The 17,280-nt window shown below is 55.6% G+C and overlaps 1 protein-coding gene across 9 annotated transcripts in view; it reads right to left on the minus strand.

Annotated features, from left to right (window-relative positions):
- Positions 1-17,280, minus strand: part of DTNB (dystrobrevin beta) — an 88,463-nt gene that overhangs the window by 27,821 nt on the left and 43,362 nt on the right. For 6 of the 9 annotated variants that reach the window (XR_004356188.1, XR_004356189.1, XM_032683454.1 and 3 more), the window contains one exon: positions 10,870-10,947. Coding sequence is in view for 7 of the 9 variants with exons in the window: in XM_032683454.1 (XP_032539345.1) it covers positions 10,870-10,947 (78 nt within the window). In the remaining 2 variants the exon portion in view is untranslated. The other 3 variants (XM_032683459.1, XM_032683460.1, XM_032683458.1) reach the window with 3 other exon arrangements.

Genomic DNA, 17,280 nt, shown 5'->3' on the forward strand with positions numbered 1-17,280 from the left:
CAAAACCCACATTTTTGGACACACAAACCCTTTTCTTTCCCTGTTATGTGCAGCAACATGTCAGAGGCGCCTGCCAGAAGCAGAGCAAGGCCTTATAAAACAGAGGTAAAATGGAATTACTGGCATGGAGCCCTCCAGGCTAAGGAGCAGCCTGTGGGACAGGGGGTTTGTGATGGGGGGACTGTACATGAACCACCACTCACAGGAATTCTTAATCAAGCCACTGGCAGGTGCTGAAAAGCTTCATTTCAGCTGTGTTTTGTGGCAGGCACGTTGCTGCAGCCACCACAGGCTCCAAGGCCTTTTCCATTCTAACTCATCCCAAGGGCTCTCCTGCAGAGGAAGGAGCCTGGTAGAGGTGATGGGCAGTGGAACAGGACCAGCCTGATGCAGAGCCTGCCCTCTGGAGAACCCCAGTCCCCCCAGTGTGGCACTGGGGTGTGGCTGTGCCCTGTTTCACCCTGCAGGACACGAACTGAGCAACGCTGGCAGCTGATCCCGTGGGATCCCACCTGCCACGTGCTCCCCCGGGGAGGAAAACACCAATGTTTGCCTTCCCTGACTGCAGCTCTCCCACTGGTGTGGCACCCACACGACAGCAGATCCACCCAGGCCACATTTAAACCTCGCTGGTTTGTGCAAATCCCATCTGGGACAGTGTCAAGAGCTCCGTGAGTCAGTCCCTGCTCCATCAGTGCTCCCCCTCCTTCCCCAGCCCGCCCACCCAGCAGGAATCACCCCACTTCCACTCCCTGACACCATTTGTTCTCCCCAGGGACATGGCAGCTATTTTTACTCCCTACCCTTCTGCGTGGGCACGGCCCATTGTTTTATAACACGTTCAGGAAGCTGAAGGAATCCATCCCTGGGACCTTCAGGCAGGGATTCCAGCAAAAACCCACCCCTGGCAGAGCCTGAGAAACAGCAACGTGGAATCCTGACAGCACAGCACCACCCCCTCACCTTCCCCTGGGTTCTAATCCTGAAAATCCAGGTTATGGCTGCACGTGGGTGACACGGATCAGAGAGCAGGATCACGGAACCCCAGAGTGGGTTGGGTGGGAAGGGACCTTAAAGTCCATCCAGTGCCACCCCTGCCATGGGCAGGGACACCTCCCACCAGCCCAGGTTGCTCCAAGCCCCATCCAGCCTGGCCTTGGACACTTCCAGGGATCCAGGGGCAGCCACAGCTTCCCTGGGAATTCCAGCCCAGCCCCTCCCCACCCTCCCAGCCAGGAATCCCTTCCCACTCTCCCCTCTCTCCCTGCCCTCTGGCAGTGGGAAGCCATTCCCTGTGTCCTGTCCCTCCATGCCTTGTCCCCAGTCCCTCTCCAGCTCTCCTGGAGCCCCTTTAGGCTCTGGAAGGGGCTCCAAGGTCTCCCTGGATCCTTCCCTTCTCCAGGTGACCCCCCAGCTCTCCCAGCCTGGCCCCACAGGCTGACAGGACTCCAAGGACAAAGCCCTCGTCCCCCCCGAGTGAGCCACAGGCTGGAACTGAATTCCTCATTAAACCCCGGTTTTGAGGGATATTTCCCACACTTTTCACATCTCAAGAGCCACCAAACACAAACCCAGGTTACACCAGCAAACCCACAGTCAAGAGAGAAGGAGGAACAGAGGCAGCCCTGAGGGAGGAAGGGAAGGGACACTGAGGGAGAGGAGAGAAAGGAGGCTGGAGGAGCCTGCCCAGAGCTGCAGGACACGCTCCCTGTCCTGCCCCAGGGCTGCTGGCTGGGCTCTGGGTGCTCAGAACACTCACCCACACACGTCAGGTAACGGGGATTGGGAGGTTCCTTGGCTCCTGCCCCAAATCTCACACACTGAGACTTGGCTCTGCCTCTTTACGAGCACCTCAGTGAATTACTGAGGCGCTTAAACGGTGCTCTGGTGTCTCAGTCTAATTTCTGTTCTGAAAAACCCACCAGGAGAGCCCAGTCGAAGAGACAACTTGTTTTAAATCCTACAATTTACACCAAGAAACCCTTGGAAACTCCTGTTACGCTGGCTCACACCTTGGGAAATCTTCGCAGGCTTGCCTGGGGCTGTTCTGGCTCTGGGGAAGGAGCTTTGGGAAGAGGTGCCAGGACGTGGCCCAGAGGGGTCCCCTGCTTTCTGTCATGCTGCCTTTCCCCCCTGATTGAGTTAAATAGGTGTCAAGGTCAAAAAGGACAATCACCTCACTCTGCTCAGTGCAGGGGACAGAATCCAGCCCAGCAATGTGGGAAGCAGGGCCGGGATCACACAGAGCACACTCACATCACACAGCTCAAGGATTAACTCCCCACATCCCAGGAAATCCCACAGAACCCCTGAAGGGTGGAGGGGGTCCCTGGAGGTGTACAAGGGACGACTGGACGTGCTCTGGGCTGGGTGACAACGTGGGGATGGGGCACAGGGTGGGCTCAGTGATCCCGGAGGGCGATCCTGGGATTCTGTGATTCCAGCAGGGATTGTGTCACCACTGCTGTGTCGGGCCCCACAGGCCTCTGACAGCAGCTGGACTGCAATGAAGTTGTTGGAAACCCCCCCCTGAACCAGTAGGAGGAAGAACTGGAGTGAATAAGTGCTGTTGGTGCAGTGGAGGGTGTGGGATCCCCCACAGCAGCACTGCTGGGCACGGGGGAAGCCCCAGGAGAGCTGGCAGGAGCTGGGCCGAGCTGAGGGAAGGCACACAGAGCAGGATGGGTTGGGAGGTGCCCCCAGGGCATCCTGAGGGTGCAGCAGAGTGACCCTGCCCACAGGTCCTGTCCCTCCTGCTCCCCCCTCAGCCACGCCCTGGGCTCCAGCTGCCCCCAGGGTGAGTCTGAGCACCTTCCTCGGGGGACCCAAGAGCTTCTGCACTTACTCACACATTTCCCCCTTGATGTTGAATTTTAGAACCTCTCAGGGGCAGGGTGTGAATGCCCCAAGTGTTCCCCTTGCAGCTGCTTTGGGACAGTTTTCCCTCCCCACCAAACTCCCACCTGAGGCAGGTCCCTCCACCCACCTCCCCCTGACTCAGGGCTGCTCCCGAGGGATTGGAACCACAGGTTAAAACTGAACACCTCCAGGCACCTCCACCTAAATAACAACTGATGAAACACCGGGTTTGTGTGTGGAGCAGCTGGGATGCACCACAGTGAGCCTGTCCCATCCATCCATCCACCCTCCCTCCTCCTCCTCCTCCTCCTGCCTCCCTCCCTCTCCCATCAGCACCACTGAGCACCATCACCTGGAGCTGGGATCTCCCCTCCCTCTCACAGAGAGGTGTTTTTATCCCTTTGCTAAAAATAGAGCCTGTTTTGGTGCCAGGTGGGTCTGTACAGGGCATTGTGGGATGTGCTGTGACTCATGGCACGACACACCTTGGCTACACCTCCCCAGCAACCAGTGCCAGGTCCACCCGGGCTCCTGCTCCTGAACTCTCCTCCCCACAACCTTCTTTGGGGCTAAAATGATGGCTAAAGTGGCTCTGGGATCTCTGGGGATCACAGAGGTGGAGGAAGCAGAAGAGAAGAACAGGAATGTGCTCCAGCTGTGTCCAAGGGAAAGGGCAGAGTGGGCAGTGACAGGAATTCCAGCCACTCCCAGCTGGAACTGGGGCCTGGACAGGCAGGAGATGCTGGAGAGGTGAATGTGGACACAGGGACAAAGGGGAAAAAGGCACACTGGAAGTTGCTGGAAGATAAATTGAGCTGCCAAGCAAATAAAAAAACCCCTGTGGGTTACAGAACTTGAACAACCCCCGGGACAGTGTCAGTGACATCCAATGTTCTGGAACCCACCCGTGGGAGCTGAGGGTGGGGGAAGGTTTTGGGGGGTCTGATCAGAGGGCTGGGAAGTGCCCAGCTGTGCCCACATCTGCAAACAGAACTCAGGGGGTGCTCAGGGGTGCTGGACAGAGCAGAGCTAAACAGGGACAGACCACACCAAGGCAGGAGGGCTGTGAGAGGTGAGGAACAGCAGAGCACCAGTGGGCTCAGCAGCAGGAGGCTGAAAATAATCCAAGTCAGGGTTGGTGGAAACTAAACCTCTGCAAAAAGGTGGCTTTGGAACATCCTCCAGGCAGGTGACATCGTGTCCCTTCCACCCCCAGCTCTTAAGTCACAAATAATTGTGATTTTAGGCCGTAAGAACAACGTTTCACCTGACCAAAAACAGACCAAATGGTCTCCTCAGAAATCAGAAACAAGGATGCAGGGGTTTGTTGTATCACTGGTGACAGCTTTTATAGGCCTGGTGTTCAACAGGAGTTCTGTTTGAAGGCCTTTCTCAGCCCAAGGAGCAGCTGTTGGTCCCTGAACACCCAGAGCTGGAGGCTCCTTCTCTGGGCAACCTGGGCCAGGGCCTCCCCACCCTCCCAGCCAGGAATTCCTTCCCAATCTCCCATCTCTCCCTGCCCTCTGGCAGTGGGAAGCCATTCCCTGTGTCCTGTCCCTCCATGCCTTGTCCCCAGTCCCTCTCCAGCTCTCCTGGAGCCCCTTTAGGCTCTGCAAGGGGCTCCAAGGTCTCCCTGGAGCCTTCTGAACAAGGAAGAAAACATATTTAACTTCTGTCATGGGTGTAAATGTAGAAGATGCTGCACAACCCCCGGGCTGAGTGTGGCTCCTGAGAGAACAAACAGTGTGGGGGGGTGTTTAGACCTAAGTGGGGACAGGTTTCTCTGGAAGGAATTTCCTGCTGGAAAGGGTGGTCAGGCTACTGGCAGGGGCTGCCCAGGGAGGTTTGGAGTGCCCAGCCCTGGAGGTGTCCCAGGAAGGCCTGGCTGTGGCACTCAGTGCTGCTGGGACAAGGTGGGGATGGGGCACAGGGGGGATCCATGGGCTGGGAGGGCTTTTCCAATCTCAGGAATTCTGGGATTCTGTGACCACAGGAACAAACACCACCAGGGCTGCATTCAAACCTCCCCTTTTTATAAACCTGCCAATAAACACCCAGAGCTCCCACCTGGCTCAACACCCTCCCACTGAACATGCCAGAGGATCCATCAGCCTTTTTCCTTTGGAAACCTTCACTTTGGAAGGTGGAAAATACCAGAACTGAGAAGTTACATCCCAGATGTGGAACCCCCCCCCAGCTGCTCCCACAGCTCTGCCCTGCCCAGAACCAGCTCCCCCTGATCCCAATCTGTCTGCAGCACTCTGGGGATGGCAGAGAGCTCCTGCCTCCTGCACAGCACAGAGAGAGAGCTCCTGCCTCCTGCACAACACAGAGAGAGAGCTCCTGCCTCCTGCACAACACAGAGAGAGAGCTCCTGCCTCCTGCACAACACAGAGAGAGAGCTCCTGCACAGCACAGAGAGCTCCTGCCTCCTGCCCAACACAGAGAGTCCTGCACAGCACAGAGAGCTCCTGCCCAACACAGAGAGCTCCTGCCCAACACAGAGAGTCTTGCACAGCACAGAGAGCTCCTGCCCAACACAGAGAGCTCCTGCCTCCTGCCCAACACAGAGAGAGAGCTCCTTTCTCCTGCCCAACCCAGAGAGCTCCTGCCTCCTGCCCAACCCAGCACTGAGAGGTTGGAGCTGCAGCTCAGTGCCCCTCTGGATGTTTTTCCCCACTGAAAGCAGAGGATGAGGAGGCTGGAAGTGATGGATGTTCCTCTGGCAGACTGAGCAGGAGCACTGAGGGGGGGGGCTCCTCTGGTTTGTTTGGTTTTTTTGCTTTTTAGTTCACAAAAAGAAGTCAATTCAAGGCATTAAAATCCTGTTCTTTCAGTTCAGGCCTATTCCCCCCCAAAAAACCAGTGGTCAAAGGGAGGTTATTTCCACGTTCTTAAAAGCAGGAAATGACAAAAGGAGTTTTCTAATCCAGTTTTGCTGATGCCCTTTCGGTCCCTTTTCAGGACTGAGGACACTCAAGGGTGGGTTGAGCCCAATCCTTTCTGTCCTCAGGAGGAATTCTGTGTCTCCAGACAGGGAAAAACACAACTTCTAACATTTTCATCCATCACTGATTATGGTATAGAAAATACATTATAATTTTATGAACAAACCTGGCTCTCAGACAGGAGCCAAGTGAGCAGTGGGCAGTTTGAAGGGGCCCAGCACATGGAAATGCAGCTCCAAACCCCATCCAGCTCCCAGGAGCACCCAGAGCGACCCCCCTGGATCCATCTGGAGCTGCCAAGACCTGACAGTGCCTCCAGCCAGGGAAATGAGGCCCCTAATTTCAGTCCCTGATGAGCCCTCACATCAGGGATTAACCTGGGGCAAGAGGAGCTGCAGTAAATCCTGGGCAGGACAGTGAGATCAGACAGTGGGAGCTGACAGCACAGGAACAGGGAGGGGGAAAAGCCCATTTCTCCCTCCTCCCCTCACCCTGTCATTAACTGCTGCCACCTGCCCCTTCTCCAGGCTGGAGGGGAGGAAAGGAGGGCACAAAGACAGGGCCACGTGCTGCCCCACCCTGACAGGCTGACAGGGTGATGGATGGCCCAGGAACCCTCCAGCACATCCCAGCTCCAGTCAGGGCAGCTCAAACCCCCGGGAAATGTGATCCCAGGCACAGGGGCAGGTGCTGAGGGACACACGGGGCCTCCTGCAAGCTGAGGCAAGAGCCAAGGATTTCAGCTTCCCTGTCACTGCTGAGTGCCAGGTGCTGCTCCCACCCAGGGTGGAGGGGGGACAAGAGTCACACCCAGAAATCCCCCTGCCCTGGGCTGATCCCACAGGGATGGTGGGCAGCAGGGCAGGGGGGATCTGCCCCTGTGCCCCCTCAGCTGAGACCCCCCTGCAGAGCTGCCTCCAGCCCTGGGCAACAGCAGCACAAGGACGTGGAGCTGCTGCAGAGAGTCCAGAGGAGGCCGCGGGGATGCTGCCAGGGCTGGAGCCCCTCTGCTCTGGGGCCAGGCTGGGAGAGCTGGGGGTGCTCAGCTGGAGAAGGGAAGGATCCAGGGAGACCTTGGAGCCCCTTGCAGAGCCTAAAGGGGCTCCAGGAGAGCTGGAGAGGGACTGGGGACAAGGGATGGAGGGACAGGACACAGGGAATGGCTTCCACTGCCACAGGGCAGGGAGAGATGGGAGATTGGGAAGGGATTCCTGGCTGGGAGGGTGGGGAGGCCCTGGCACAGGTTGCCCAGAGAAGCTGTGGCTGCCCCTGGATCCCTGGAAGTGTCCAAGGCCAGGTTGGACGGGGCTTGGAGCAACCTGGGCTGGTGGGAGGTGTCCCTGCCCATGGCAGGGGGTGGGACTGGATTCATTTAAGGTCCCTTCCCACCCAAACCATTCCATGATTCCATGATATCTCCATTTATTCATTATTGTCACATAGCCAGAAATCCCCACCTCTCCCTCCCTTAATGAACTGAACAGATAATGCTCCTTTAGCATCACATTTCCCCAGCTGTCTCGGCCTCCTTTAATGAATTTTGCAGTGTTCCCATATTCCTTGGGATGAGCAGGAATAGGGAGAAGGATCCTCCTGCCATGAACTCCTGCAGAACCTGGGGGAGGAAGCAAACCTTCATCCCAGCAGCCTGGGATCCTTGCAGAGGGGTGAGGGAGGTGCTGAGATGGGAGCAGTGACACAGAGAGTGACACACTGACCCAGGATCTCTCCTGATGCCTCAAACTCAGACATGTTCTGGCTTCCTAAAGCTTGGCTCTGGCCAGGCCTGGTGCCATTCCAGACCTCTGGAATGGTCTCACCTCCTGGGAAGAGCAAACTGCAGGCCAAGGATGACACAACAATCCTTTTGCAGTGCCAGGTCGCTCCTTTGCTGTTCATTCCATGTTCATTCCAGGTTTATTCCAAGGTCCAAGCCTTTGTGGGATGGGATCTGTACAGGGTATGTGCTGCAAAGGTCTTCATCCCCCTTTGGTCACTGGGGGAAGGGTTATTTATCAGAAAACAGAAGAGTTCAGTGCTCTGAAACGAGCAGTCACCTCTGTTCATCTGTGGGGGTTGCAGAATTCCAGCTCCTGCAGTTCCCTGGGGCCTCCCTGGGCAGTGGCTGTGGCCCAGGACGGGCCCCAGGGGCTGAAGGAGCCCATTTTTGTTACCATCCAGGTTTTTTGATGCTCTCACTCAGCTCCCCCCTACAGAGGCAAGAGGCCTGAGTTGGCAAATGAGAACTGATTCCCAGGGATCACTCTCCCTTCTCAAACTAAGAGGGAAAAGGGTGGGCAAGGCCCTGCCCCAGGGGCACAGGAGCACAGCTGGCAGAGGAAGGTGTGAGAGATGCATCTGGAAGGAGTTTCTGGGTGTGTTGACATGAAAGGTTCAAACCCCGGTTTCCTTGGGTAAAATGCACTTTTTAGCACCAGTGCCAGCATAAAGCACAAAGCCAGCACTGGAACCCTCTCATTTGCTCTTTGGTAACCAAGTGTTTGTTCCTGTGGGTTCCCCTTCCAGCTCAGACAGGACTGGTGCAGACACAGCAGACACAGCCTGAGAGAGAGCCCTGGGAAGGGAAGGAAGCAGAGCAGGGATGGCTCCTGGGAACAAATTATTCCATGAAACTCATCCTGTGCTGGACAGGGGTGAGAGGCTGGTGAGCCAGAGCAGCACAGGAGGGCCCAGGGTCACCCCCAGGCACCAAGAGGGGCTCCAGGACTGCGGAATCCAGGGATTCTGGAAAGGGAGAATCACCCGGGTTGGACAGGAAAATGGGGAAAAAAGGTTAAACCACGAGGGAGAAATGAAGGGAGAGGGTGAGTGATGCCCACCTGGACTGTCACTGCCCTTCAGAGGGGACAGAGGGGGGACCATTCCAGCCAGGGAGACCCTTCATGGAGGAGGAGGAGGAGGCTGCAGGAGAACCTGGCAGATGCTGCTCCTCAGGAAACATCTGGAGCTTGTGTGCACAGAGGACACGTGTCCCCAGGGCAGGAGCTTCCCTGGCCCAGAGCTGGAGGTGACTCTTGTCTTACACCACATCAAGGGAACCCCAGAGAGAGGCTCTGCAAAGCCCCAGCCCAGGGGGTGTCTGCACCCCAATAAATGAGGTTATGCTGCTGCCCATGGGAATGTGTAAAAGCCCTGGATTTGGGAACTGCCTGCTCTCCCAGCCTCAGTCAGCAAAAGGAGCATTTCACAGAATCTTGGGATCACTGGGGTTGGAAAAGCCCTCCCAGCCCATGGATCCCCCCTGTGCCCCATCCCCACCTTGTCCCCAGCCCAGAGCACTGAGTGCCACAGCCAGGCCTTCCTGGGACACCTCCAGGGCTGGGCACTCCAAACCTCCCTGGGCAGCCCCTGCCAGTGCTTGACCACCCTTTCCAGCAGGAAATTCCTCCCAGAGAATCCCAAGCTTGTCTGGTCCCACCTTTGATGGGGAAGGATCCTAGGAAAGGTTATCTGACCCTTGTCCAACTGCACCTGGAAAGTGATGGGGACTCCCCACACCCCTATTTGAGGTCCCACAGTGACTGCACACCTGGCAGGGCTGGCAGACACCCCAGGGAATGATCTACAGGCAGATCTGGGGATAACTTTAACACAGGCACACAGAACCCTCAGACATGACTGACTTGTTTTGTCAAGGACAGCAGAAGGAAAGTCCATGGATCTTGGTTCTGCCTGCTGGAAATGCAGCTCTGCTTTGCCTCTGGAGCCCCCCTTGCCACTGACACAGTGACAGTTCAGCTCCTCATTCCCTGCAGGGACATCCACCCATTCACAGCTTTGCCAAGCACAGCCCCCACCTCCCTGCTCTCCCTTCACGAGGCAGGAAAGTGCAAACACACCCTTCAGGGAGCTTTGTGCTCCTTACAGACCCCCATCCCCACAGTAATTTACATAAATATCACCAAGCAAATACAAACCCGAACTCAGCTCCACCCTGAACACCCCTGGTAGACGTGGGGAGCTCTGGGGAGCTCTGGGGGCTGAGCTGTGTGTGGGGTGGAGAACGTGGGGCCACCACCATGGGATTGTTCCCAGCAGAACAGAATCACCCTGGGCAGGGAGAGCAGCCCATGACACAGCAAGACCAGCCTTTCCCAGCAGGGCTTGGCAAGTCATGTCCCACTTAAAAAGGGAGACAAAAACCTCTTTAATGCTGTTCCCGTGTTTCCCCAGCCACGCTCGTGTAACAACAGGGACTCAGTAAATGAAAACCCCTCTCTGGGGAGAACAGAGAGATCCCTGTGAAGGATTCATGCTCTCCAGGCTGCCCCACACCCGCCCTGCAGAGCTCTGGGATGGGTGAGGAGGGATGGAACACTGTATCCCATCCCTGGATGGATCAGAAGGGATGGAACACTCTGTATCCCATCCCTGGATAGGTGAGGAGGGATGGAACACTCTGTATCCCATCCTTGGATGGGTGAGGAGGGATGGAACACTCTGTACCCCATCCCTGGATGGATCAGAAGAGATGAAACACTCTGTATTCCAGGGTGAGGAGGGATGAAACACTCTGTATCCCATCCCTGGATGGATCAGAAGGGATGAAACACTCTGTATCCCATCCCTGGATGGATCAGAAGGGATGAAACACTCTGTATCCCATCCCTGGATGGATCAGAAGGGATGGAACACTCTGTATCCCATCCCTGCCCACACTCTGTATCCCACCCCTGGATGGGTGAGGAGGGATGGAACACTCTGTATTCCAGGGTGAGGAGGGATGGAACACTCTGTATTCCAGGGTGAGGAGGGATGAAACACTCTGTATCCCACCCCTGGATGGATCAGAAGGGATGGAACACTCTGTACCCCATCCCTGGGTGAGGAGGGATGGAACACTCTGGATGGGTGAGGAGGGATGAAACACTCTGTATCCCATCCCTGGATGGATCAGAAGGGATGAAACACTCTGTATCCCACCCCTGGATGGGTGAGGAGGGATGGAACACTCTGTATCCCACCCCTGGATGGATCAGAAGGGATGGAACACTCTGTACCCCACCCCTGGCCACAGGAATCCCCCCCAGTGCAGAGGTACCTCTTGGTGGGTGTGGGTGCTCCGGAGGACACGTGGGTCACCATGGCCTCGTTCATGTTACTCACGGGCCGGGCAGGGCTGCAAGGGAAACGTTTGTGCCTGTTAGTGACCTAAAAAATGAAAAGGGAATGACCCATCTCTTGGGAAAAGCCCTTCCCTGTGCCCTGTGACACTGCCAGGCCAAGGGCAGCAGCAGGAATTGCTTCAGCTGGTGGCACCTGAAGAGCTTGGCCTGCTCTGGTGCTTTTCACAATCCCTGTTGTCACCCTAAAAGGGAGATAAAATCAACATTTCTGACTGCACAACTCACCTTAGGCACTGCTGAGCAGTTCAAGCAAATGCAGGAACCATTTGAATGAGGGCAGTTCTTTCAAATGTTTAAAGAACTGAAGCAAAGGTTTACTACAAGCAGCACCCACTGGTACAACCACCACACACACCACCTGCCTGGGGTTCAGTTTAACAGGATCAAGTGGGTTGGGATAAACAAGTGGATAGAGCCTCGTGTTCCTCCCTGTCCCATGAAACCCAGCCATGGACTGATGAGCCACTTATTTGCATCCTTAAACCCTGAGAGTTTCCCAGAGCCAGGGTGCTGAGGCCACCTGGGTGCTGGTGTGTGTGCAGGGGAGCCAGAGGGAACGTCCTGGACAGCTCTGCCACTGGATCTGAGCTGCTGGGACAGGAGAACTCCAGCAGCCCCAGCCATGGAATCAATATTTGCCCACATTTACCCTCCAGGGACACCCAAAGACATCCACCAACCTCTGAAATGAGGCTTGAAGTCCATCCAGTCCCACCCCTGCCATGGGCAGGGACACCTCCCACCAGCCCAGGTTGCTCCAAGCCCCGTCCAACCTGGCCTTGGACACTTCCAGGGATCCAGGGGCAGCCACAGCTTCTCTGGGCAACCTGTGCCAGGGCCTCCCCACCCTCCCAGCCAGGAATTCCTTCCCAGTCTCCCATCTCTCCCTGCCCTCTGGCAGTGGGAAGCCATTCCCAGTGTCCTGTCCCAGGCCCCTCTCCAACTCTCCTGGAACAGGGATTACAGTCCCCACAGGTCTGTATTTGCCATCACCTTTGCACTCAGATTCCCTGCAGTTAACCCTGAAATGCATTCCCAGGAATGCTCCAGTTTCCTGCAGCACAGGGGCACAGGGGGAGCTGGACCTGTTTGCAGCCTTTGGCTCCCCTGGCATTCCCTGCTCAGCACCCTCATCCTGCTCCTCTTCTGGATGTGCAAACGCCAGAAATCACCCCAAGGCTGCCCAGCTTATTTCATTTTCAGAGCCCAGCAATCCAGGGAATCAAACCACCACCAAAAAACATCCCCTGGATGTCAAACACCTGCAATCGCAGAGGACACACTCCCTGCACGAATTCCTGCCTCCTTCTCCAGGCAGGAGAGGAGGGAAAACCACTTCCCTTCTCACCCTCACCCTGGACTGACTGCCCAGCAATAATTTATGTTTATGTTCATGTGCCTCCAAACACAACATTTCACCGGGAAGGGATCTGGTTGTGAGACCCTTCCTTTGGAAAAGGAAATTCCTGCTGTACACAGGGAAGCAGGAACGGGACGATCCCGAGCTGGAGAGCTGGGACGTGCCCCCGGGGGGAATTTGGGAGCCCTTTATTGTGCCGGTGCCCGGGCAAGCACATCCATGGTAACGAGCAGTTAATTAGCGGGGCTCTCCCTCCCCTCCTCAGCTCCCGAGTTACTTCCCCTCGACCGAGCACCGGGAATGTCCCACCCACACCCACCACAAACCCCCCTGTTCTCCCAAACATTCCCTTCCCAGCCCTGCATCCTCCTGCCCCACACCCACCACAAATCCCCCTGTTCTCCCAAACATTCCCTTCCCAGCCCTGCATCCTCCTGCCCCATACCCACCACAACCCCCCTGTTCTCCCAAACATTCCCTTCCCAGCCCTGCATCCTCCTGCCCCACACCCACCACAAACCCTCCTGTTCTCCAGACATTCCCTTCCCAGCCCTGCATCCTCCTCTCCTGCCCCACATCCACCACAAACCCCCCTGTTCTCCAGACATTCCCTTCCCAGCCTTGGATCCTCCTGCCCCACACCCACCACAAACCCCCCTGTTCTCCCAAACATTCCCTTCCCAGCCCTGCATCCTCCTGCCCCACATCCACCACAAACCCCCCTGTTCTCCCAAACATTCCCTTCCCAGCCTTGGATCCTCCTGCCCCACACAACCCCCCCTGTTCTCCCAAACATTCCCAGCCCTGCATCCTCCTGCTCCCCACCCACCACAAATCCCCCTGTTCTCCCAAACATTCCCTTCCCAGCCCTGCATCCTCCTGCCCCACACACACCACAACCCCCCCGTGCTGCTCTGACAGAAACACCTCCCACGAGCAGCAGCTTTTGCAAACAAAGCTGGGTTTTCCAGCCACATTTCCATGGATGTTGGCTGGGATTTTCCTCTGGGAGGGGCACAGGATTTCCTCAAACACACAAACACCTCCTCAGTATTTTGTAAGACTCCTCTAATAAGGCAGTGGATGCAATTCACCATCTGCTGTCTGGTTTTAGCAGCACTGTGGGACGTTTCCACCAGTCCCCCCCAGTTCTGTAACTACCAGCATCCCAAATTTTCCAGCTCAATCCTTGCTAACAGTGATAAAGGCAAAGGAAAAAATCAGGAACAGCTTGTTAAGGGATTTCAAGGTGGAGATTGGTCAAAGTTTGGGCTCGGTGATCCTGGAGGTCTTTTCCAAGCTCAGTGACTCTGTGATTCCATGTTCTCACCAAGCCCAATAAAGCCTTTCCCAGGCCCCAGAATTTCTTGAGGCTGTTTCTCTATTTTTAGGGAACATCTCTTGAAAACACCTGTCAGGATGGGGCCGTGTTTGCTGGTACAACCAGGACAGAAACATCACCTTGATCATGAGAGGAGGATGAGGACCTGAATTATTCATGGAGCCAGGATCCACAGCAGCACTGGAGCAGAGAGATCTGCTCTGTGTCACATCTGCTCTGTCACATCTGCCCTGGGTGAGATCTGCTCCTGTGGCCCTGCAGTGCAGCTCAACCCCATTCTACCAAAACTTCCAGTTTAAAACCCCCCCTTCTGAGATGCTCCCAAGAGTTGTGAAAAAAAAAAACCCAACACCAACCCTTTAAAATATATAAAAATATTTAAATTAATTTTTAAATATTTAAATGAATATTTAAATGCAAAGTATTCTGGAACCAGCTGCTGAGGAGGGATTTTTCGATTCTTCTGCCTCAAGAACCTCCCCAGAAATCACAACTGTCCAGGCAGGAGTGATGGTCAGCAAACCCCAGGGCAGTTCTGGGCCCTGCTAAACAGCCCTTCCCCAAACAATTCCTGGGAGGAGTTTGGGAGTGAGCAGGAGCCAGGAACGACTCCCAGTGAGCAGTTCAGACGTGGCCAGACCCTTGGAAGGTGGGAAAGATTCCCATCCCACCCCCTGCCATGGGCAGGGACACCTCCCACCAGCCCAGGTTGCTCCACGCCCCATCCAGCCTGGCCTGGGACACTTCCAGGGGTCCAGGGGCAGCCACAGCTTCTCTGGGTCTCCCCACTCCTCCCAGCCAAGAATTTCTCCACAACACCCAAACCTAACCCCACAGTCCAAACCCTTCCCCTGCTGCTCTGCTCCCTTTGCCTGAGGAGCTCCCCAGCTCCCTGGAACACTCGTGGAAGTCGCTCAGGTTGGGTCCCCACGTGCTTTGAGGCTCATCAGCCCCGAGAGGAGGAGGTCACAGCACACACTTGACAGCACCCAGCACTTTCTGTCCAATGTCCTCCCTCCTGAGCAAATCCCATGCACTATTTAAGGGGAAGAATTCTCTTCCTGTCATTTGCTGGATGAACTCTCATCCCCCAAGTGCTCAGAAACCATCACCAGGGAGGTGGAAATGAAGGAACAGCTTCTTTTGTGCAGTGTGCATTATATAACCAAGCTCATAACCGAGGCCCTTTAGTTATTATTCAAATCTAAATAACCATCTCCTGCTGCCTCCCCCCTCTCCTGGGTGCCTGAGGGGGCAGATGCAGGATCAATGAGTCTGTGCCACGGGAGGCACCAAGGCAGGCCAAGGAAAGGAAAGGCAAAGCTGTTGAAGAATTGTGAGAGCTGATAATGATAACGAAAAATAAAACTCACAGCAGAGAGAGTCTGTTAATTTCCACAGAATTAACAAAGCAGGGACACAAACAGGCTTCATCCTGCTGGAATTGCACTCCATCCCAGGGGCTGCAGCTCCAGAGGGAGGCTGGAAAGCTTCAGGGACGCTCCAGGGAAGAGGCACAAGAGCAGCCAAAAGGCTGGAAAACGTTCTTTTCACCGAGAGAGAGTCGTAATCCCAAACCTCCTCTTTAACAGCCAATTATGTGGTGGTTTGATGGCAGCCTGCACATAAATCTGCTTTATTTCTAATAAAACCAAACCGCAGCGAAGGAGCGGAGACAGAAGGAGATCCAGGGAGCAGGAGCTGCAGGGAGGGAGGTGCAGGAGAGCCCCAGAGCAGCTCCCCTGACTCTTTAACTGGAAACCTCAAAGCTTTTTCAGGCAATACCTGATTTTTTTTTGTTGGTATTTTCTGCTTTGCACAGGAAGTAATTCAGAGAAACCTCCCGGCCTCTGTTGTATTTGTGGCTGAGGTCAAACATCTGTGGTGAGTCACTCCATGGGCTGGGAACTGGGATGCAATTGTAGGAACATCTGTGGAGATGCTTCGAGTTCTTCTGCCCAAAACCACGAGGGGAAAACTTCCAAGCAGGAAAAGTTTTGGAAACCTTTGTTTGTGATATACACATGGGGTTTTTTACAGTGACTAAAGGCAAGTCCGTGACACAGGAAGATCCATCAGACACAAATGTAAGGATGGAGAGTGTCCAGAGAAGGGAACTCCATGAAAAAGTGGGAATTTGTTGCCTGTTAAATAAAAAGAGCCTGTTTGAAGTCCAAGGGCACGTCCAGCAAGGAAGAGCTCCGAGCTGCTGGTGCTTCACTCAGCTTCTTTTTGGAGCAAGGAACAAAAAAAGAATCCAACCAAAACAGGGCTAACCTGGATTTCCAGGCTGTACAGCCCAATTAATTATGCAAATGAAACGAAGCTGAGAACAGAAGGTCTGTGGCCATCCCTGGAGGGCAGAGAACACAGTCCCTGCATCCCTCACCTGCTCCTTCTCCCAGAGGTTCTGGTTCCAGCTGGAGCCAAACCACGACACCACGTTCCAGCCCAGTTTAAATGGACATTTATATTATTGCACTGCAGTTAAAATGAGGGGTGTCTGAGGCTTCAGGAGGGCACTGCCCCCTTCCCTGCCCGGCCTCCTGTGCCCTCCCAGGCACAAACAGCTCCTCCCTGGGATGTGCCGCTTCCCGACGGAGCATTTGCAAGGAAAAATTAGGAATTGTTTAAAAATAGCAGCTGACACACCTCCAATGAGAGCCCCAAGGGCAAACACAGCCAAGGGGGTGCTGAGCCAGCAGGATTTTCCCTACAAAACGGGAGTGCAAGTGCAGCATCACACAGGATCTCACCATCCCATTCCTGCTGAATTCATAGGAGCAACTTCCAGGAGAAAGCAGGAAGTTTGTGTGTCAGATTGACTCCTCCTTTGTTCTCTTTGTTAAACAGGAGAAAACAGCCACTTCCTGGGCTTATCCTGTTCAACAGGGGGGTTATTGGTGGGCTGGGAATGAGAAACTGCCTCTGCTTCCCTGGGCAATCCCAGAATCCCAGACCCAGCCAGGCTGGAAAACACCTCCAGGATCACACTGAGCCCACCCTGTGCCCCATCCCCACCCTGTCCCCAGCCCAGAGCACTGAGTGCCACAGCCAGGCCTTCCTGGGACACCTCCAGGGCTGGGCACTCCAAACCTCCCTGGGCAGCCCCTGCCAGGGCCTGACCACCCTTTCCAGCAGGAAATTCCTCCTCCTGTCCAATCTGGTCCTGCTGCCACAGCAGTCCTGGCACAGCCCAGGGGCCACTGGCCTCCTGCCCACCTGGGCACCCCTGGGCACACCTGGGCACCCCTGAGCACCCCTGAGCACCCCTGGGCACACCTGAGCACACCTGAGCACACCTGGGCACACCTGGGCACACCTGAGCACACCTGGGCACACCTGGGCACACCTGAGCACACCTGGGCACACCTGGGCACACCTGGGCACACCTGGGCACACCTGGGCACCCCTGGGCACACCTGAGCACCCCTGAGCACCCCTGGGCACACCTGGGCACCCCTGGGCACACCTGAGCACCCCTGGGCTCGTGTTCAGCTCATTTCTGAGCCGTGTTTTCCACGTGCCTTTCATGGAGCTGCCCCAGCCCCTTCTCCCTGTGCCCGGTGCTGCTCAGGAGCAAACAGCCCAGAGCCAACCCCGACACAAAGGCAGGCAGAGAAA

The sequence above is a fragment of the Chiroxiphia lanceolata genome, chromosome 3, assembly GCF_009829145.1.
Source record: "Chiroxiphia lanceolata isolate bChiLan1 chromosome 3, bChiLan1.pri, whole genome shotgun sequence".
Lineage (NCBI taxonomy): Eukaryota > Metazoa > Chordata > Aves > Passeriformes > Pipridae > Chiroxiphia > Chiroxiphia lanceolata.